General features: G+C 38.4%; 2 protein-coding genes across 3 annotated transcripts; one reads left to right on the plus strand and one right to left on the minus strand.

The window, feature by feature from the left end:
• Nucleotides 1-506: 506 nt before the first annotated feature.
• Nucleotides 507-16,251, minus strand: hspd1 (heat shock 60 protein 1). 2 transcript variants are annotated; one of them, XM_060827406.1, is made up of 12 exons: nt 16,146-16,251; nt 15,580-15,756; nt 12,187-12,439; nt 9,405-9,487; nt 7,194-7,289; nt 6,999-7,092; nt 6,109-6,277; nt 5,723-5,822; nt 3,671-3,916; nt 2,994-3,168; nt 1,989-2,167; nt 507-1,105 (listed from the first exon to the last, which is right to left on the minus strand). In XM_060827406.1, exons 2-12 carry the CDS (start codon nt 15,751-15,753, stop codon nt 950-952), a joined length of 1,725 nt encoding a protein of 574 aa, XP_060683389.1. In that variant the 5' UTR covers nt 15,754-15,756; nt 16,146-16,251; the 3' UTR covers nt 507-949. The 2 variants fall into 2 exon arrangements, with proteins under 2 accessions (XP_060683389.1, XP_060683390.1); XM_060827407.1 differs by having other exon boundaries at nt 16,158-16,237.
• A 458-nt stretch (nt 16,252-16,709) lies between these two features.
• hspe1 (heat shock 10 protein 1) lies at nt 16,710-18,567 on the plus strand. The gene is made up of 4 exons (XM_060828015.1): nt 16,710-16,818; nt 17,808-17,972; nt 18,224-18,313; nt 18,396-18,567. Exons 1-4 carry the CDS (start codon nt 16,816-16,818, stop codon nt 18,444-18,446), a joined length of 309 nt encoding a protein of 102 aa, XP_060683998.1. The 5' UTR covers nt 16,710-16,815; the 3' UTR covers nt 18,447-18,567.
• The last annotated feature ends 3,296 nt before the right edge of the window (nt 18,568-21,863 follow it).

Raw genomic sequence — 21,863 nt, forward strand, 5'->3', positions numbered from 1 at the left:
TTTAAAAGATGTTGCTACAATTGGAGGGTCTCAATTATAGATGGAGGCTGAAGGGTGGTCCTAAAAGGTTTAAAATCATGAGGCATGGATAAGGTGAATCGCCAAGGTCTTTTTTCCCAGGATCAGGGAGTCCAAAACTAGTTGACATGTTTAAGGGGAAGGGAAGCTTTAAAAATGAAGGGTGGTGGAATAAGCTGCCAGTGGAGATGGAGGCTGGTATAATTACAAAGCACCTGGATGGATATATAAATAGAAAGTGTTTATAGGGATATGGGCCAAATGCAACTAGATTAATTTAGTATATCTGGAGTTGGACCAAAGGGTCTGTTTCCATGGTATACAACAGATTCTAAAAATGGACCTCCTAAGCATGTTTCACAACACAAATGTTCTAATCTTGCACAAGCTTTCAAGCTGACATCAACTGTGTACAATAGTGGAAATATTAAATCTTGGCTGTGCTCAATTTATGATCTTCTAGAGAAACCATTAATCTACCCCACAAGTCAATATGATAGCCATTTGCTTTATTTATGGCAATATTACATGATATACTTTTGTACTGCACTTGAGGGCACAGATCAGAGTCTTGTTTTTCACAGAAAACCTGCCTTGATCATTTAACTTTAAAATTGTCAGTAGAATACTGTTACCATAAAACCAAAGAATCTCAGGTGGGTTACACTTACAGTACTTTAAAAGGAATGTACAAATGTTGACTTTAATTCAATATAAAATAAATTACAATATAGTACTGACAGGGCAGTAAACAAAGTTGCTTATGATATCTAGCACAGTCCAACATGGCTGTACTAACCTTAATTACAAGTATTTCAATGTTAACTATTTTCCATTCAGCCTGGTTTAATGTTCATTTATCTGGTGATTTTTCTACAGGAAGCAGCCATTCAACTGAGCCTATTAACATGTCAGTCACTTTTCACAGGAATTAAAACATATCACCACCCATACCTGCACCACCCATGCCACCCATACCCCCCATTCCTTGTGCTTTATCCTCCTTTGGAAGTTCTGTGACTACAGTTTCTGCTGTTGCTAAGAGAGATGCCACACCAGCTGCATCCAGCAAGGCAGTCCTCACAACCTGCAAAAAACACAATTAATTCCATTTTTTAGTTGCTCCATTTGGAATTTCTTTTTTCCCTGCAGCCTTATCAAGATATCCCTTAAAAAGGGAAAAAAAAGTTTCCAATTCACTCCAGACAGCCACTTTCATGCCCTCAAAATATAGTCTTGAACCCACATTTCTATTTAAGAGAAGAAAATTTGAAGACTCTGGGACTATATTCTACAGGGTTTAGAAAGACAAGGGGTGATCTGATTGAAGCTTATGGAATATTGAACAGCCTGGTCAAAGTGGGTGTTGGGAAGATGTTTCCATGGGTAGGAGAAACTAGGATCCAATGGAACAGCCTTAAAATAAAAAAGAGGAGGAGAAACTTCAGATGGAATTCATTGCCACAAAGGGCTGGAGGCCAGGTCACTGGAGTATATTTAAGACAGAAGTAGGTAAGTTCTTGATTGCCAAGGGGATCAAAAGTTACACAGAGAAAGTGGGGTTGAAAACCCTAATCAGCTTTGAACGAATGGCAGAGAATGTGTGAATAGGCCAAATGGCCTAATTCCTGCTCCTTTAGCATGGTCTTGAGACTTCTCAGCTCTGCTAAAACCACTGACCCATATTCAGAAAACTAGGCATATCCAGCATTAGCACAGACTGTATCCATCTTGCACTTTCCAGTAAATCAATGCAGGCTTAGTAGGGAAGTGAGATTACGGACTATGGTCAGAAACACCTCTGCTAATGAACCACAGTACAGCAGATGTCCAATTCTAAATCTCAAGGGTCTGGGTTTTCATAGGAACTTAAAAATAGTATCTTTAGATAGGCCATAAGAAATACAATGAAATAAATCAGACTTAAAAATCCAGAAGTTTGAATTATTATATGCATAAACTAGGTGTACCTTTGTGGGATCAATTATTCCTTTTTCTACCATCTTTACAAATTCCCCAGCCATTGCATCATAGCCAATCTCTGGTGGACTCTGTAGTATCTTCTCCACAATCAAGCTTCCTTCAACCCCAGCATTTTTGACTATTGTAATAGCAGGTACTTTGAGAGCTTTGCTGACAATGTCAATTCCTGTAGAAGTTGAAAAAAATCATAAGTTGATTTTATTTGTTATGAAGCTCAAGTGTGCAAATTGCTCAGTTCAAGGTTTATAATAAAGACTTAAAAACTTGTGAGCAAAGTTGTTCACATGCACAGTTACAAAAATCAAGCTCAATGGAGAGCAAACCAATCACTGAGTATTACTAAATGTTGGCCATGATTTCACAAGGAAAACAAAACCATGGAAAAATGTTTCCTTTTGGAGACAGTTATGCTAATATCACCATTTACCAACAAAAACCCCAAAACTGGAGGTGATAAGTTGGATCAAACTGAAAATTAGAGTATTGTATTTTCTCACCTCAACAAGGCAAACACTTGACCTGACGTTGAGTTAAGGGCTTCTCTTAAAAGGCTAAACAGGGTGGTCTTGCATTGGATAAGTTAAGAATGTGATGTGATTTTGTTGAAAGTATGGGTATGAGGAGTACTAAGAGGATATTTCTTCTTGTGGAAAACTCAAACGAAGGCCACAATAAGAAAAAAACTCCCTTTTAAAGAGCTCTGAAGTGATGAGAGCCACAAATGTGGAATTTTCTCCTCCAGAAGACAGTGGAGGCAGTGTTTTAAAGCAGGGGCAGGTAGATTCTTGATAGACAATGGAGTCTTGGAGATTAGTCTAGTTCCACTTGCCACAAACATCAGCCATAATTTGTTTGAATGGCACATCGGTCTTGAAGCTTCAACTGAATTACCTACTTTTTCTCTCAAGTAGCACATTCCTGATGAGCTATTTTAAAGACATGTTTTTTGTAGCTGAAACATGAACAAACAATAAAAGCTAAACAATACGTACCAACTTTTTGGTCTTCATTTACTGGCCGGAGATCACCCAATGCTGGAATGCACCGCAGTAGAGCACATCCACCACCAACAACAATACCCTCCTCCACAGCAGCTCGAGTAGCATTAAGTGCATCAGTCACTCTGTCTTTCTTCTCATTCACCTCCACGTCACTTGTACCACCAATCTAGATCCACAATTCAACAGTTATTTCATAGTTGCAAATATATTGAAGTCCCTTGTCACATTTATAGTTAAATCAGACTGTTGACTCCAGAGGTCCATAAAAATGGCAAAGAAAAGCAGCTTTACAGAAATGTTAATGACTAAACAGAGTTCTCATCTACAAGAAGCTTCAACGTAACCAGAATTAACTAATCTTTCTGAAGTATTCTTAAATTTCATTTCAATTCAGGGATGGAAACAATATTACTGTTGCAAAACCATGTCATAATCAGAAGATTAATTATGCAACAAATTGGTATTCCAGCCACATTAGTGTAACCACTAAAAATTTTCATTAAATCTTTGTTTAAAAGAACAGTTGATTATACCACTTTTTTCCCATTATTAACTCCACTATAAGCAACATTAAGCCAGCTTAATTCAAATCAAACACATTAAGACATCTGTATTCATACATAACCACACCACTTGTACATAAAAGTAGCCCATGTCTACAAAATTACCTTTAGTACTGCCACACCATCAGATAATTTGGCCAGCCTTTCATTTAGTTTTTCCTTCTCATAATCACTTGTTGTAACTTCTAAAGTTTCTGTGATTTCTTGGATGCGCTGTTCAATGGCACTCTTGTCACCCTTGCCTTTCAACAGCATGGTGTCATCTTTGGTAACTACAACTTCACCAACTTTACCAAAGTCATGGGCCTGGATATCCTCTACATTCAGTCCAAGGGCCTCATCTCCAAATACCTACAAAAATATTTACACAGGCATTGCATTAAAACAGGTATCCAATCACAAATTTCTTTGCTCTCCCAGCTGGAAGAAAAATTTTACTTTGGAATTATATAAACTATCAGTTTATTGAAATCCTCAATAGTACATGTTTGCCATTTTCTTCACATTTATTGACTGGTCAGTTCAGATGCGCACTAGTACACAATTACTAGTGAGCACCTAAAAATGTTAATTATAGATCCTTTAGATTAGATTGTTTAGTGTGGAAATGAGCCCTTTGGCCCAACAAGTCCACACCGACCCACCGAAGAGCTACCCACCCACCCCCTACATTTACCCCTTTACCTAACACTACGGGCAATTTAGCATAGCCAATTCACCTGACTTGCACATCTTTGGACTGTGGGAGGAGACCAGAGCACCCGGAGGAAACCACGCGGACACGGGGAGAACGTGCAAACTTCACACAGTCAGTCGCCTGAGTCAGGAATTGAACCCGGATCTCTTGGCGCTGAGAGGCAGCAGTGCTAGCCACTGTGCCACCGTGCTGCCCTTCTCCTGCACTTTGGCCCTCATCCTTTCCTTTCCCTCCCACAGCAAGGATAGGGCTCCTTTGGTCTCATTTACCACCCCACCAGCCTCTTGGAAACAGTGTATAAACTGCAGGTTTCCTGGAACTACAAGAATCAATACACTCTTCACACTTCATTCATTTTCTTCTAAATTTAAACTCCCACTTACTGGCTATCCGCAGTGTTCATTATATAATTATTTCTAATCTCAACCAACCACAGAGAAAAAAAGAGAACTTAAAAGCCCAACTCTATTTGCCCACATGCTCATTTTCCAACAGGAGGCAAGAAACACCATGAGCTGGAACCTTAGATTAAAAAAGATCAGGACCAAATCAGACAGAATGCATTTGCTCACAAATCTCTCCAACACTGATCAATATCATAAGTGAAAGGGTCTACTTTGGCAAAACATACCATTTACAAATATTGATGGTGTTTTCATTACATAATGATGATCACGGCAAGTTGGTTTAGTGGTGGGGGAATAAAAACACTATTCAATGAATTAACTACCATAACTACCCCACTTTAAATATAGGAGTACATCCTGATTTTCATCCTTCTCCCCAGTTCTTCAGAGTTCAAGTCTGCTTAAAAGTGACGAGTAGTAAAATGGGGCTGTTTTATTTACAACTGATGAAACAATGAGGTGCTTGTTAGAATTTTAAGACATTTAAGATTGTGACTGGATGGATCTTTTCAAGAAGTCTGGCTTTTAAGGAGATGAGAATATAGGGACAGAATATCCTAGACTGATCTTTAATCCAGGATAGAGGAGAAAGACAAGACTGAGGCAATGCAACGTGAACTCCCATAATTAGTGATTGAGACTCAAAACATTTATGAGAAGGTATATGATCAAAGGAAATGAGCTATTGCTGAAATAAACAGATTGGTTAGGTCAATTACAAATCCACTATTATTGCACACCATTTCAAAATGAGAGCAGACACCAATCAGCATCATACTCCCCCAAGTCTGAAACCTCAGTTTGCACAATCTCAATCAATACCTTTTGAAAAAGAGGCTCAAAATAATTGAAATCAGATCTATACTTTAGTTCCCAATTATGCTAGTATGCAACTTCCAATTTTAAAATGAAGTTATGGAGCTACTTTCTGGAAGAAAATTCATTGAATCCTTTATGCTTCTTGATCAGCTTTGAGCTTAATGCAAAATGCCATTGTAAAACCATGGACTAAAAATCTGGATGACTGCATCTACATTATTTGATTCTACTCACTGTACCACCAGTAGCAATTGCCATGTCCTTCAGTTGATTCTTCCTATTGTCACCAAATCCAGGTGCCTTTACAGCCACAACCTGTAAACCAACCTTCAATCTGGAGGAGAAATTGTATATACTTAATAATTTAGGACAATATTTAAAAAAATAAATACAAATAGGATAGAAAACTATAAATACCCAATGTTTTTGAAAACCCTTTGCAAACCCAAATTTCTTTAGCAAGAAACAGGTAGTCATTCTCCATTCCACACACAATTCACCTCACATTGTTAATAATCCTATATGAATTTTAATCTAAAAGATAAAATGAGCACATTTACAAAAGTACATTTAAATGTTAGTTTTTAGATCTTTAGTTGACTGAAGGCAATAAGACAAACCTATTCAAAACCAAGGTGCTGAGTGCTTCTCCATCGATATCTTCAGCAACAATAACTACAGGTTTGCGGTGTGCATTGGCAATCTCTAAGGCAGGTACAATGGACTGTACATTTGAAATTTTCTTTTCACTAAGCAGAAGGTAAGCATCCTGGAATTCACATTTCTGACCTATTAAAAAAGTAAACTAGGAATAAGTAACATTCCTTATTAACAACACATTGTCTAAACAATTGATCAATCCAGAAAGTGAAAATATCTGGGACTCAAGTTTCAATATGAAGAGCTGAGAGTTCAAATCTTAAAAACTTCTTTGATCTCTGCCTTAGTGGGGTGCAAAGAGGAAAAATGGCAGCCCAGAATAACCTGCTGAGCCAAAGCAATGGTTAGCGTGAATAGTTGCTCATAAATGAATTAGACTGTTTTTCATTTACACTGTCAAGACCTGGATGAGTCAAGTCAAAAGGTATCCAGTTTGAAGCGCAGACCACAAAGGCAATGTAAAGACTGGGTACCCCTTGCACTAAGATTTTCATCAAGACTCAGTTCCTGACCGTACAAAGACACTAGCATGACTTCAGAAGATGGCATTTAAAAAATTCCTTTGAGTTTCTGCAGTTCATATGGTGGCAGTATTCTCATTGTTGTTAGTTAGGAGCTCAACCCAGCAAGATAAATGCTCTTATGTCTAAATTAAAGGTACTAAGTAGTGCAGTTCAGAACCTGCAGATTTGTATCTTAATACCAAATCAATATTTATAGAGGGAAAAGGGAAAATAGAAAAGGGAAGTGTGGTATTGTACTGTGGATCCTTTCTAAAACAAGCTTACTAAGATATTAGTATGAAATCAGTTTTAAAGATGGATCACAGCCAGCTTGTAAGGATACATACCTTTAGCCGTGTTGATGAAGTATGGTGAGATGTAACCTCTATCAAACTTCATTCCTTCAATAATTTCAAGCTCATCATGGAGTGTTTTGCCATCCTTTTTACACAATACGTAACAAGAAAACCACCATTACACAATATACTTTTCAATAAAGAGTATGACAGCAAAGAAATTAAACTTTTATCTCTTGTACCTACCTTGACTGTGATGACACCATTCCGGCCAACCTTTTTCATTGCATCAGAAATGAGCTCACCAATTTCTTTATCTCCATTGGCTGAAATAGTTGCCACCTGTAACAAAAGAAAATCAATTTTCCCCAAGAACACTGGGCTATATCAGCCACAGAATGATTAAAGTGACAGTCATGCTGTACCACAGCTATCAGTGGCTACAATGGCAAGAGGGAGGGATATTAATGTATTACCAAAAGTACACATTAATATCCACCTTAAAAAATCCAAATATTATACAAAGTAATCTACTTTAAATTTTGCCACTGCATAACAATCATGGTTATTGTTTTACCATTGTGATTAGCCTTATTACATAGGATACTACAACCAGAGCCTGGGAATTATATTGAATGGCCAATATTGATCACGCAAATAAATACAAATCAGATTATCTGGTCATGATCACATTGCTGGTTGTGGCATTTGTGCACACATCAGCCATTTCTTACAATGCACCAGTGACCAACATCATAAGCACAACAGTAGTTAAAGTATCCAGACACCCATAAGACATAGGAGTGGAAGGAAGGCCATTCGGCCCATCAATCCACTCTGCCATTCAATCATGGCTGACGGGCATTTCAACTCCACTTACCTGCATTCTCCCCGTAGCCCTTAATTTCTTGTGACATCGAGAATTTATCAATCTCTGCCTTGAAGACATTTAGCGTCCCAGCCTCAACTGCACTCTGCGGCAATGAATTCCACAGGCCCACCATTCTCTGGCTGAAGAAATGTCTCCGCATTTCTGTTCTGAATTGACCCCCTCTAATTTTAAGGCTGTGCCCACGGGTCCTAGTCTCCTCGCCTAATGGAGACAATTTCCTAGCGTCCACCCTTTCCAAGCCATGTATTATCTTGTAAGTTTCTATTAGATCTCCCCATAATCTTCTAAACTCCAATGAATACAATTGCAGGATCCTTAGCCATTCCTCGTATGTTAGACCTACCATTCCAGGGATCATCCGTGTGAATCTCCGCTGGAGACGTTCCAGTGCCAGTATGTCCTTCCTGAGGTGTGGGGACCAAAACTGGACACAGTACTCCAAATGGGGCCTAACCAGAGCTTTATAAAGTCTCAGTAGCACAACAATGTTTTTATATTCCAACCCTCTTGAGATAAGTGACAACACTGCATTCGCTTTCTTAATCACGGACTCAACCTGCATGTTTACCTTTAGAGAATCCTCGACTAGCACTCCCAAATCCCTTTGTACTTTGGCTTTACGAATTTTCTCACTGTTTAGAAAGTAGTCCATGCTTTTATTCTTTTTTCCAAAGTGCAAGACCTCGCATTTGCTTACATTGAATTGCATCAGCCATTTCCTGGACCACTCTCCCAAACTGTCTGGATCCTTCTGCAGCCTTCCCACTTCCTCAGTACTACCTGCCTGTCCACCTAACTTCGTATCATCGGCAAACTTCGCTAGAATGCCCCTAGTCCCTTCATCCAGATCATTAATATATAACATGAACAGCTGCGGCCCCAACACTGAACCCTGTGGGACACCGCTTGTCACCAGCTGCCATTCCGAAAAAGAACCTTTTATTCCAACTCTCTGCCTTCTGTCAGACAGCCAATCCTCAATCCATCCCAGTAGCTCACCTCGAACACCATGGGCCCTCACCTTGCTCAGCAGCCTCCCATGTGGCACCTTATCAAAGGCCTTTTGGAAGTCTAGATAGACCACATCCACTGGGTTTCCCTGGACTAACCTACTTGTCACCTCTTCAAAGAATTAACACTATTAATAACAATAATTGCAAAAATCCCAAATCAATGCCAAGTCAGGATTTGGGATCTCAAGAACAGTTACGAGAAGTTTTGAGGTTCAGCTCTTCCATGGCTGTCAGCTTTTCCTTATTCTTTCTCCTGCGATAGCTCTTCCCGGATACCCCACTCACAGGCTCCTCCATTGTCAATTTTCAGCCTTGAAATGGTCACCAGGTGGTCACCAAGGAGACCATTTCACCTGAATTATCTATGCTGTGTTGCAATTTTTCTGAATGCCTGCTTCTATTTGGGTGTCTCTAATTTAATACGCAAGAGGCTTTTCATCTATGTGTTTTGTTTGTGTAATGGAGACACCACTGACTTATACAAAAACCTAAACAATTACATTTTAATTTTTATGGGCAGTACTGTTGAATTTGGTTTTCTAGCACAAGTACCTGAGCAATTTCTTCAGGGGTTGTGACTGGTTTAGACATCTTCTTCAGCTCACCAATTACTGTATCTACAGCCAACATTACACCTACAAAAGAAATTAATTTTGACAAATATTACAATGATTTTACAATGTATTTACAAATTTATTAAAACAACTAGCTCATGTGTATTGTAAAGTTAAAAAACATTGCAAATCTTCAAAAATGCAAGTGTATACTCCATGCTTAAATTTGTAATTTTAGTTAGGACTGGACTTTTTTGGGGATCCAGTGCCACCTGTAAGTCTCAATTTGCCACGACTGCCTCAGTATAACTGTGATTCCATACTTTGTCCTCACACATTCATATACTGAGACAGTTTATCAAAAATTCATTTGTCAAATAATGACATTTCAGAAAAGGTCTTCTTGGAAAGGTGAAAAATACTGTAGCCAGTTTTAATTTTTTTGCAATTAAAAGTTGTTTAGTCATATAAATGTACAGCCTGAAAAGAGAGACTTTGGTCCAACTTGTCATGCCAACCAGATATCCTAAATTAAATCTAGTCCCATTTGCCAGCACTTGGCCATATCCCTCTAAACACTTCCTATTCATATATCCATCCAGAGGCTTAAGTGTTCTAATCGTACCAGCCTCCACTACTTCCCCGGCAGCTGATTCCGTACACGCACCATCCACTCCATGAGAATGTTGCCCCTCAGGTCCCTTTTAAATCTTTCCCCTCACCATAAACTTACGCCCTCTAGTTTTGCACTCCCCTACCTTAGGGAAAAGACCTTGTCTATTTAGCCAATCCATACCCCTCATGATTTTATAAAACATATATAAAGGGCACCCCTCAGCTCGTGATGCTCCTTGGGAAAACAGCCCTAGCTTATTCAATCTCTCCCTGTAGCTCAAATCCTCCACTCAGACATCATCCTTGCAAATCTTTTCTGAACCCTTTTGAGTTTCACAACATCCTTCCAATAGGAGGGAGACCAGAACTGCAAGCAATATTCCAAAAGTGGCCTGTGCTGAGCTCTCCCACACATTTTTATTTATTTATTTTACACACAATTTATGATATTTCCAACAGAAAATTCATGACTTACAAAGCTTAATTCAAAAGGTACTTGTTTTTATTGCAGTATGTTTCTGTGTAGATCTAGCAAGAACTTCCATTGTAAAAGTTGATTTTTAAGTATCTAAAAAATTCCAAAGCTGTTCCAACAGGAAGTAAAATAGAATCTTGCAGTATCCCATTCTGGTCACTTGATGGCGCTGCACAGAAAATCTATTTCTACTAATTGCATCATGAATTTCTACTCCAGTTGTTTAATATGGTTAAAATGAAAGCCACGACGTTTGTGACCGATACCAGATTTTACATGAATACACTGTATATTCCTTAGTTGAAGAAAAATTCTACAACATTTCAATATGGTGAATGCTCAATCTGGCAGCTGAATACAATAGAGTTAGGCATCAATAAATTTTAGCAAAGATTCCAAGTAGGTGCCAATCAACTCCATGCAGTGGGAAAGAATTCAACCCACTGAATCTACACTAAACTTGTGAAGAGCATCTACCTGACCTCTGTAACTCTGCATGCCCATGGTTAATCCACCTAACCTGATACTTGGACACTATGGGGCAATTTAGTATAGCCAAGTCACCTAACCTGCACAGCTTTCAACTGTGGGAGGAAACCTGAACACAGCAGAAACCTAGAGAGTGAGAACATACAAATTCCACAGGACTTGCCTAAGGCTGGAATGGAATCTGTGTCTCTGGCACTGAGGCAGCAGTACTAACCACTGACACCTCTGAAACTCCTAAATCCAAGGTACTGCATGCTGACAGAATGCTTGCAGCATATTTCCTATGAATGGCGCAGAGCACTTCATAAGAAGGATTTAGCAGAGTAATAGTTTCAACACCTAATACCAAGTCATTGTAAAAAGAGCAATTACAAATCAAGCGCACACTAAGAAACTTTATTTGCATTGCAAGCTCAAAGTAAGGAGATGTTATATTAAGATGGCACAATATGTTGTGATTCTTGGGTCATCAAATGGACCTTCTACTCAAGCTATGGAGGTGGCACAAAGAGCCACTAAGTTGAATTCTGGTGTCAAAAGGTTCAAATTACATTTTAAAAACCTGAAGAATGTGCAACTATGTCATCATCTAGATGACAGGTGATTTAAGTGGGATGAAGGAGGAACAAAAGGAATACAGATATTTTGTCCTGTACAAAACAGATTTGTAAAGCACCGTCACGTGCTCATTCAACTTAGAGGAAAGTTGATGTCACCTGGAAGCCAGGGTGAAAGTTAAAATGCCAATGGGTACTGTTCCATCAACTGCAATTTCTCTTAATTGCTCTTGACTTGCGCTACTTTCTTTCCTTGCTCTTCAGATTTTCCCAAATTCTGGATTGCAATAATGCCAGTTGATTACCCTCAATCATACACGGATTTGGTGGGTGGTTTTTAAACAACTGTATGATTTTCCTGTCACTAACCGTCTCAATTTATCCAGGTTAGGGACTAGCATTGATACACCATGCCTTTTGTGTTTAGTTAAGTCAGCTACTGGTGTGGAAAAACAAAAAAAAATCAGACAGTTCATTTCACTGTCAAGGTAAGCATAGCGATTCAGAGACAAAACCTCATCAAATATAAATTTTAATGTGCAATATTAACAATACTTATTTGCAAGTATGGTAATCTGCCATTTGAAAAATGCACACTTTGCTAGTCATTTGTTATTTAATACAAAAACAAACCAAAAACTAACCTCGTCTTATCTCCACTGGATTAGCTCCTTTACTGATCTTTTCAAATCCCTCTTTGGCAATGGCTCTTGCAAGAACAGTTGCTGTGGTGGTTCCATCACCTGCCTCTTCATTTGTATTGTTGGCAACATCTTGTACTAGCTTAGCACCAATATTTTGGTACTTATCTTTTAAATCTATTGCTTTAGCTACTGTTACTCCATCTTTTGTCACTTTAGGACTCCCCCAACTCTGTTCCAGAATAACTGTTCGGCCCTAGATAAAAATAAACATTAAGCCATTACTGTTTGTTATATAAGTAATAGAAATTCATTGTATTCTGTTGTCCCAATACCATGGAGACAGCAATTCCCGCTATCACACTGTATGGCTTCAGACACTTTCAGTCTTCCCAGACCTTGCAAAAAAAAAGTCTTAGTTAGAAGTAACTTTAAATGGCTAGTTCCCAATGACCAAAATTGGTAACTGCTCTAAAGCAATACTGGAGAAAAAGTACACACATTCTTGATACCATCAAGCCATCATGAACACACTGGTTTCTAAGTAATGGAATGCTTTCTGATAAACATGGTGTTGAAATCTTTCATAACTTTGGATACTCAGACATTTTTCCCAAGGGAACTTAAGTGAGATTTGACTACAAACTTATCTATTGTCCATGAAATAGGAAACTCAGCTGTCATTACTATACCTGGTTTTTTTGGACAATTTTTATTCCTTGATGTTGGAAATCTTTTCTGATCTGTGGGGATACCGGAAAACTGAAGATCTGAACATAGAAGTCAAGCACAACATAGAAGATAGATCTATCCTGCAGAGTAGGTCAAGTACAGAAAGATTGTGCTTTCACGTTGAGAAAGCTTGTCCATTGTAGTGGACAATGTTGAAGTATTTTCACAGAAAATTGCACAAAATGAGGTAGAGATTGTCCTACAGATTCTCAACAAAACCGTGTTTCTCTTTTTAAAGAGAACAATAGACCTGTCTTTAACATGAAGAAATGTTCCTCAGGCACTTCACAGGAGTGTTACCAAACAAAGATTAGCCGCAGAAGTAGATGTCTAAAAGTCTGATTCAAAACATTGGCTTTAATAATATTCTTAAAAAGGGGGAAAGTGAAGTAGAGAGGTAGAGAAATTCAGGAAGGGAATTTGGTGTTTTAGGGACTGAGGTAAACAAGGCACAACCACTGGTCAAGCAACTGTGATTGCTGTGGATGAGTCAATGTTGACCTGGGGTGGATAAAGTTTAAAAAAGACACCAGGTTTAGTCCAACTGGTCGTTCATCTCGCAGCTAGTGGGATAGGATCATAGGACACACTTTATAGTATAGTAAAATTTACTATAAATTCTGTGTCCCATGATCCTGTCCCATTAGCTACCTGATGAACGACCAGTGTTCCAAAAGCTAGTACTTCCAGATAAACCTGCTGGACTACAATCTGCTGTCTGAGATTTTTGACTTAAATCGTAATTTAGAGATAGGACAGCATTTTACAAAAAAAAAGGTTGCGATGTCAAAGGGAGAGGAGTGATTTCAGAGGGGGACAACACCCAAAAAGGAATTATTAACAATATTTGCTAATATGGAGGCCAGGGAAGAAAGCTGGGTCATTAGCTATTATTAGAAATAAGTTTCAAGGTGTAAAAGGAGATGGATCTCCTTGACAAAATAACGTCAGCAACAGAGAGAAACTACAAAAACATTCAGGGCCAGGATGGATAAAAAAAACTGAAGCATGTTCAGTCAGATGTCAAGGTAAAATCACTATATCTTACTAGATTATTGGGCTGCACGCAGGAGAGATAGAGACGACTGGTGGAGAGTTTAACCCAAGGGTCACCATGCCTCAAGCAAGGGGAAAAGTACAGTCCTTTGTGGTAACTTTGGCAATCGAACCCATGCTGTTGACATTCAGCCAGAGGGAAGGGACATGACAAAGTCAACTGATCAAGTTCTGTCAATCTTTGACAAAGTCCAAGAGGTCCTCACTCTTGGAGATGAGGCATGGAGATGGCTTCAAGAAAATGGTATGCAAGAGAAAAAGCACAGGATGTTACCTTTGCATTCTAAGATGAAACTGCAACAGCGAGCACTCTTAATCAGGTAAGAGTTTTTAACCAACCAAATCTGTGATGGCAGGTTAAGCCATCCAAGGAAAAGCCAGGGAGAGAAATTAGTTATTGAAAACCAGAACAAAGTTAGAGTTGAGTGTGCAGTTGAGTAGATCAATAGATCAGGAACTGGAGAAATATCATGGCAAATGGATGTGAAAGGCTGGATACAATCCCAAAATCACCTTTTTGCTGTCTTGGGTGATGTCAAACCTTTGCAAGAATTCTTATATGCCACTACCAATGAATAACTATTTTAGTGTTCAATAAATCCATGAGGACCTTCTGAAGATCAGTATAATGAAAATGCACCCAAGCTAACAAGCATAGTGGATACCATCTTACTGGGTATACAGCTAGAGGATAAAAAAAATTAATCTTTTGCAAGAAATTGCCTACACTTTGTATTATGGTTAATAATGAAACAAGTGGGAGCAATGTTCGCAGAGTTTTCAAGCAGGTAGAGTTAAGAATGCTAATGGTTTATTAAACAGTAGTGACATGCAACCTCAAACTCTGTTGCAGTTGACTTTCAGAACCTAAGGAATTAGTATTTTAAGAGTGTAATTCTGATTTTAGCTATGAGACCAAACAGAGACCTTGTGGAAATTGCTGGCTTCGCCAATGTCAGAAGTTAACATTGCAAGCATAACCAGATGTGCTGGGTCCATAATGCAAATAAAAATTCATTTTTCTTGGGGGCTTGAAGGGAGGTAGGTAGTCGCTCCAACCTAGTTCCTAATAAGCTGCATGCTACTGGGACATATACACATCATTTAGTTTTCCTTTTGAATAAAATCTAACTTCAAGATGAGAGTTCGTTTTTCTCAAAGAATGAGCCAAGTTTGTCCACTGTTAAAGAGATATTAAATGAAATGAACAAACTGTTGAATTGACATATGGACTTCTCGGCTTGGTTCAGAGACATGAATTTTCCATGCAAGTCACCAAACAGCAGACCCAAAAAGGTTCACTGCATCAAGGCCTAGTTGCAACTTTGGTTATTGTTAAAGTATAAATCACTACCCATTAATCTTGTGGAGGGGAGCTCATGCTGATTATATTAAAGAATATAACAATTTGCAGCTTCAAATTGTGGCTATAAATACTTGAAGGTTCTCAAGTACCTTTCACTAAGTATTAATAATCCTAATTCTTTGTAAGGTAAAGTATACGTTCAAAAACAATTCAGCAAATAGTTTTACTATTAATTTGGTATAAATCAACAAAATGCACCCCCCTTATGCTGCAAAGACTACTCAGAGTAGACGCTGACCCACCTTTGGTCCCATGGTTACAGCCACAGCATCGGCTAGAAGATCAACCCCTTTCAGCATCATAGCCCGAGCTTCGGATCCGAATTTCACATCTTTGGCATAAGCCCGTGTGAGATGAGGTGCAAGTAGACGGGATACAGGTCTTACCTGGCGCAGAACAGTTGGCAAACGTAGCATTATCTACAGAAAAGAAATAATATTGATCAACCTTTAAAACTATACGTTAATTAAAAACAAAAGGGAGGTTGTCGGTAACGTGGGCCTCCCCACATGTCGCCAGGGGACACACGTCACAAGGTCAAATTAAAGTACTGCAACAATCCACAAAATAATCGGGAATGCAAAAACAAAGTCACTAAGAATACACCTCAAGTTGGACCGAGACACCCTAGGTCTGTAAAAACAATATGCAATTACCAGTCCGTCTGAAATGAGATAGCCAACGTTGGAACTCTGATTTCTAGATTTCATTCATTGAATAGCTTCATTACATAAACGAAAACGCATGTAGTTTGCAAAATTTTTCAAACATTTACGAACCAAACCGATTTCCATGTAATACTACTTACTGACTTATTTACTTTGGAACGAGTAGCTAATACAACAGTGAAAACCCTTGCTTCAGCCGATTTCTACAGCTCCGAACAAACTGCACAACTACCGGGACTAAACCCGAGTCTCTCTCGGAGAGCACGTGGGTTTGCAGCGGGGAGAAGCCTCTACTCACCCCTTAACCTGGATACTTTAACACCAACAATACTCTCAAGTACGGCTACTAAAATTCTTTGACAGACAAATAACCAACTACTTACTACCATCAACGGATGTTATAACATAATTGAAAACACAATTATGCGATTCAGTACGAACTTATCACTAAAAGAAGGCACTCAGAGCAGCTCACATACAGCTTCAGGGGTTCAGATTCCAGAAACTTCCAGACGCTTGCGTGGGCTGGGTCAAAGTGCACAGTTCTATTGTGCAATAATTTTTTAAAAAAAATTGTTCTCTAAAATTAAAATTAAAGCTCCTTTGGGTGTTTGTGAGTATAAACTGCTGTCAAAGTATTGCTCAGGCATGGATTTCACGTTTTGAAAGTGTCCCTGAAATGTAACGTTCTTCTGACGTTCGAGGTTATGTCTCCGGGTTCGAAGGTTTTTCCTCACGTGGGGAGGCTGCCATAGTTGCTGCAGCAGGGACCTGTCTCAGTTCCAACGTTTTCTAGAAGGGGTAGCAGGCATGGTAAGCTTTTATTTTACTTTATAGTAGACTGAATGAGAAGAATAAAGTAATGTATGTTCTGTTCTTGATTATTAATTTTGTGACGTTTTAATGTTAAAATGGTAAATTGAGCAGTTTTAAATTAACTTAAGTGTCTGGAGGATACAAAGTGATTTTGCCTGTTTCATAAGCTCAGTGCAAACACAACATGATCCTTTTGAAATATTCCTCTTCCAGAAGGGAAAAGGTTCGCCAGGCCACAGACTGGTTACAATCCTGATGAATGAATGAATAGACGGACAATGTGCTTGTGATCTGTGTCGGTGTTACAAATCAATTAGTAACAAAAGTCTTGTCGATTGAAGAACTTGACACGTATTTATTACTATGTAACCACACGGATATTTGGGTAGAAACGAATGATTCAAATCGCTTATATGCAACTTAAAGATTTTAGGTTTGACGTGGGTGACACTTTCAAGGTCAAATGAGCTTAGTTTTTAAATGTCGTCAAAATTTATTTTGAGAAATACAATTTTTCATTAATTACTACTTCAGGCGATGTTTTACACCTTTTTAAAGGTAATACGTTGTGTTATAAAAGTTCGAACATTTCGACCACGCTTTATTTTTAATGGTGTTATATTTAGAAGCCAACTGTATGTACACTCTGATGAAGGGCTTTTGCCCGAAACGTCGATTCTCCCGCTCCTCGAATGCTGCCTGACCTGCTGTGCTTTTCTAGCACCACACGCTCGACTTTAATCTCCAGCATTTACAGTCCTCACTTTTGCCCAGTATATACGTTAATATTAGCTGTGAAAGCAAAGCTAATAGTCTGAGAATATTTATCTAGTTCTTTTGAAACAAAAAAAAATTCAGAAGTCACTTTGCCTCTCATCATTCATTCGGAATGACCTCTATTTGTAGATCTCAGAAATGGTAAAGCTTGCGATATGTGGCTTGTAACCTGTCTGTTAATAGGTTACCAAAATGTTTTATTTTAACAGGCAGGACAAGCATTCAAAAAGTTTCTGCCCCTTTTTGACCGTGTTTTGGTGGAAAAGGTTGCAGCAGAGAAGGTAACAAAAGGGGGCATCATGCTTCCAGAAAAATCCCAAGGCAAAGTGCTTCAAGCAACAGTTGTCGCGATTGGACCTGGCAGCCGAATAAAGGTAGTCTTCAGAAAGTAAAATCCTGAGCAAGAAAACGCTTGTGATCTTACATTAACAAATTCTGACCCAATGGATTCCAAGGTGGACTGCTGTTTTTAAGTTAAATGCAATTAGAAAGCCAAATTCAATACTTTCTCTTGTACTTTCTTCCTTATCTATGAATTTGTAGTGAGTGTGGGTGCATTATAAGCTCCGACAGTACAGGTATAGGACAAACATTAATTTGTGGATAATTTGCATTTTCATTTCAGAATGGTGACATCCACCCAGTTAATGTAAAAGTTGGTGAAACTGTTCTACTCCCAGAATATGGAGGGACTAAGGTTGTCTTGGATGATAAGGTTGGTACTACTATGTTAGTAATTCTTTTGAATGAGTTTAGATGTTCTTTTCTCAAATGATTTTTTTTTTCTTCTTCCTTAGGATTACTACTTGTTTAGAGATGGAGATATTCTTGGAAAATATACAGCATGAATATTGGATGTTGCTTTCAGTTTTAAGAAACTGGCCATTCCATGAAGTTGCTGTCCTTTTGTCTCAGCCTGTATATACCATTTTTTTGAGCTTTGGTACAATAAAATCAATGTTAAACATACTACTTTGTTTTACTGTGATTGATCTCATTGATAATTTACTAGAATTTTTAATTAATAAATATAAAATTATGAATATAAACAAGTGAACTTGTTGCAGAAGTGATTCATTTTGCTTTGAAAACCAACTTTTTTGAAAGGTTGGCAGTAAAATTACTTGATAAATATGCCTTGGACATTTGTAAAATGCTACAAAGATGGTTACCGTGTCTACAGTAACTTGCAGAAATACTAGTTCACTTTTGCATAAAATGCACATTTAAATATTTCAGTACATTCTAAGGGAGGAGTTTTCTTTATCATAAAGCTTATATTATTCAGTTTTAAAATCCTCATTCTGTAATGCCCATCTAAGATGACCTTAAATATAAGATATTCCTTACATCCCTCAGCCTTGACGTCATCAAAAACACCAATAATCACAATCTCAAATTGCTATTTTCCCTTCCTATTCTCAATCTTGTTTAAAAGCAGTTCTTTGTGTTGTCTTGTGATCTGTTTCCATCATTTCAAATTACAGATGAGAACATCTGTTTGCTGCTTTTACTAATTGCTCCCAGCTCCCTTCCACCCTTGTTTCCTTCTAAGGATGATGTGGAGGTGCCAATGTTGGACTGGCTGGACAAAGTTTAAAAAGGTGCTTTAGGAAAAATAGGACACCAAGTTACATGAGATTAAATGAACAATCGAACAAAGAGGAAAGTTTTGAAGAGTGTCTCAAAGAAGGAAAGTGAGGTGAAGAGGTGTAGTGCATTTACCTTTTTGGATATGTTCATGACATGTTTGAAGCCAGGTCTGTGGGACCAGAGATAGGGGCATTACTACAACAGGGACAAAGTAAGGACTGCAGATGCTCACTTTCTCCTCGAAGGTTTTTAACGTACTGCGAATCCTCTTGCAAGGATGCCTTCCTTGAAGAAGCTCTCTTCCTCCCTTCCTAGCACTACTGCAACAGCCCTTGATGAATTCAAATTTCGCCAACTGTTATGGTGGGATTTCCCAGAAAATTAACTCAGTGGTCTGGATTACTTGTCCAATGATATCACTGCTGCTTACCTGCTACTTACATCTTAATGCAAGTTAAGTCCTGTCCCTGTATTACTGTGCTCACTAACTGGATGATAGATAATCAGTTTGATAATATAGCAACAATTGAAGTGTGTTAATAGAGCTGGGTTTGTCATGATACATGTAAAAATAAATGCTTTGGCTTTAGTTGGGATAAAGATCATGTGGATGAGAAATGAGAGGTGGGGTTGTCTAAGATAGATATTTAAAAAAAAAACGAGAGATAATGTTAAAGCAGGAAGAGAAGCCATTTCAAATGATAACCAAAACCAGAAACTGCTGGAAAAAAACTAGGCAAGTCTCTCTGTGGAGAGAGAGTTAACATTTCCGCTTCATTGACCCATATTCTGAACTCTTTTCAGTTCAACTGAAGGGTCACTGGATACAAACTTAACTGCTTTCTCTCCACAGGTGCCACACCTTGAGTTTTTTTTTTCAGCAATTTCTGGTTTTGTTTGATTTTCAGAATCTGCAGTTCTTCCGGTTTTCCATTTCAAATGATTCTCTGGTTATATTCCGTTAAAAATTTGAATCATTAGAGAACAGTTTCAGGCTGCTGTGTGGCAGAGGTGTTAGAGGAGTGTGATGTCCGAGGTTGCAGAAGGGGTGGAAACCTAATTGGAGCAATCAAAATATTTGGAATGCATTTGACTTCAAGGACTTCAGAAGGAAATCAGGTTGGAGATGAATTGATAATTGGAAGAGGGTTTGAAGACAGTTTGCAGTCAGAAAAGAAACTGAAATCTGTCTTAGTTTCTCAGAATGATCCAGGAATACAGACAAAGTTTAACAGGCAAATGAGGACCAGAAGTGTTAAAGTGATCCAACTTGATCTGGAAATGATGGCTAAACCAATTATCTGCTATTTTAGTGGTGTCTCTTGGATTTACAGATATGGGCCATTTTGAGGGACCAGCCATGGTGAAAGAGCAAATGGTTTACCACTGACTTGGGCATCAAAGGTGAGGATGATTGTGCAGTTAAATCAGTAGTTGCAGAAATGTTAATGGAGAGCCAAAGTCTTGATGTTTCAGATTTTGAAATTGCAGTTGTAGGTGAATTGGAAGATAGATTTTTCTAAATACAAATATGGAAGGAGGTTGGTTTTGAGGTATGGAGAGGATGTGAATGTTGAGTGTAAGGAAGTGATCAGAGATATTAATTACAGATGGGCTATGATAGGACTAGCAGGACTGCATGAAATGACAAGGTCAAGGGAGTGACCATCAAACTGGGTTAGAGAGTGTCACTTGGAAGGAGTGTATATAAAAGGGCAGTAAACATTAGAGGAGAGAGAACATGGTAAGTTCTAATGGACAGTAACTGAATGATGGATTTTGCTACTATCTGTCCTTGCCCTCAGCAACCAAATCAAGTTTAACCAAGCCTATGATCTGAATCAGCATCTTTCCTTCCTGTGTCCTCAAGTTCTGAGTTTACCTTCTCTATAATATGTGATGCTGACCATGCAATGTTCCTCTCTTGCTTTCATCACTGCTGATATTATATTTCTTTCACAGCAGATGCTTACCCTCTTTTCCAAACCTTCTGTTGTTAACTGGCAAAAAAAAATCCTCATTGCAACTACTGTCTTAGCTCTGACCTTCTCCAAAACTGTCCATCTTTCTTATAATTCTATCATTCAGCATGTTATCTGTGGCTCAGTGGTAGCACTCTTGCATTTGAGCTTGAAGACTATGGGTTTGTTAAACACAAAAGGCTTGAACCTGAATTTAGACCACCATTTGAGTGTAGTGCTAATAATTTAGGGCTAAGCCAAGAGAGTTGCTGACTTTTACTTGAGACTGAGTCAAGCTGTGACCTTCATTTTCCCCTACTAAATGGAAGATCTGTTGCACAATTGGAAGAACAGTTGGGTATGGCTAGTAGTTAGGATGGTGACTCCTGGTCAATAATGATTCCTCAACAAATATCACTACAATAAATAGATTATTGGATCATTACATTGCTGTTTGAGAGACATTTTTTATCTGCAACAGGCTGCTTTGTTTCCTATGTTGCAGTAGGTGACTACAGTTCAAATCAATTATGTCATGCACTGAGACATTCTGAAGTCATTAAGTTGGTGTATAAATGCAATTCTTGTTTTTGATTCTGGTCAATCAAGTTTATACCTTAACTGCAGTTACTTGTGATTTCAGTCCAAACTGCCATCAACATATTCCATTTTTGTTACCGGTATTCTTCAACTGAAGATAACATTTTTGGC

Source organism: Hemiscyllium ocellatum, chromosome 7, assembly GCF_020745735.1.
Source record: "Hemiscyllium ocellatum isolate sHemOce1 chromosome 7, sHemOce1.pat.X.cur, whole genome shotgun sequence".
In the NCBI taxonomy this organism is placed as follows: Eukaryota; Metazoa; Chordata; class Chondrichthyes; order Orectolobiformes; family Hemiscylliidae; genus Hemiscyllium; species Hemiscyllium ocellatum.

What these genes read in the sequence shown, in the direction of transcription:
- hspd1 (XM_060827406.1), bottom strand. Translation starts at nt 15,753, where the DNA reads ATGCTACGTTTGCCAACTGTTCTGCGCCAGGTAAGACCTGTATCCCGT. An exon ending in TCCAGTGGAGATAAGACGAG is followed by an intron (nt 9,488 to 12,186) that starts GTTAGTTTTTGG and finishes TTTCTTTTGTAG; the next exon opens with GTGTAATGTTGGCTGTAGAT. An exon ending in CCCCTGAAGAAATTGCTCAG is followed by an intron (nt 7,290 to 9,404) that starts GTACTTGTGCTA and finishes CTTTTGTTACAG; the next exon opens with GTGGCAACTATTTCAGCCAA.
- hspe1 (XM_060828015.1), top strand. An exon ending in GACCTGGCAGCCGAATAAAG is followed by an intron (nt 17,973 to 18,223) that starts GTAGTCTTCAGA and finishes TTTTCATTTCAG; the next exon opens with AATGGTGACATCCACCCAGT. An exon ending in AGGTTGTCTTGGATGATAAG is followed by an intron (nt 18,314 to 18,395) that starts GTTGGTACTACT and finishes CTTCTTCCTTAG; the next exon opens with GATTACTACTTGTTTAGAGA.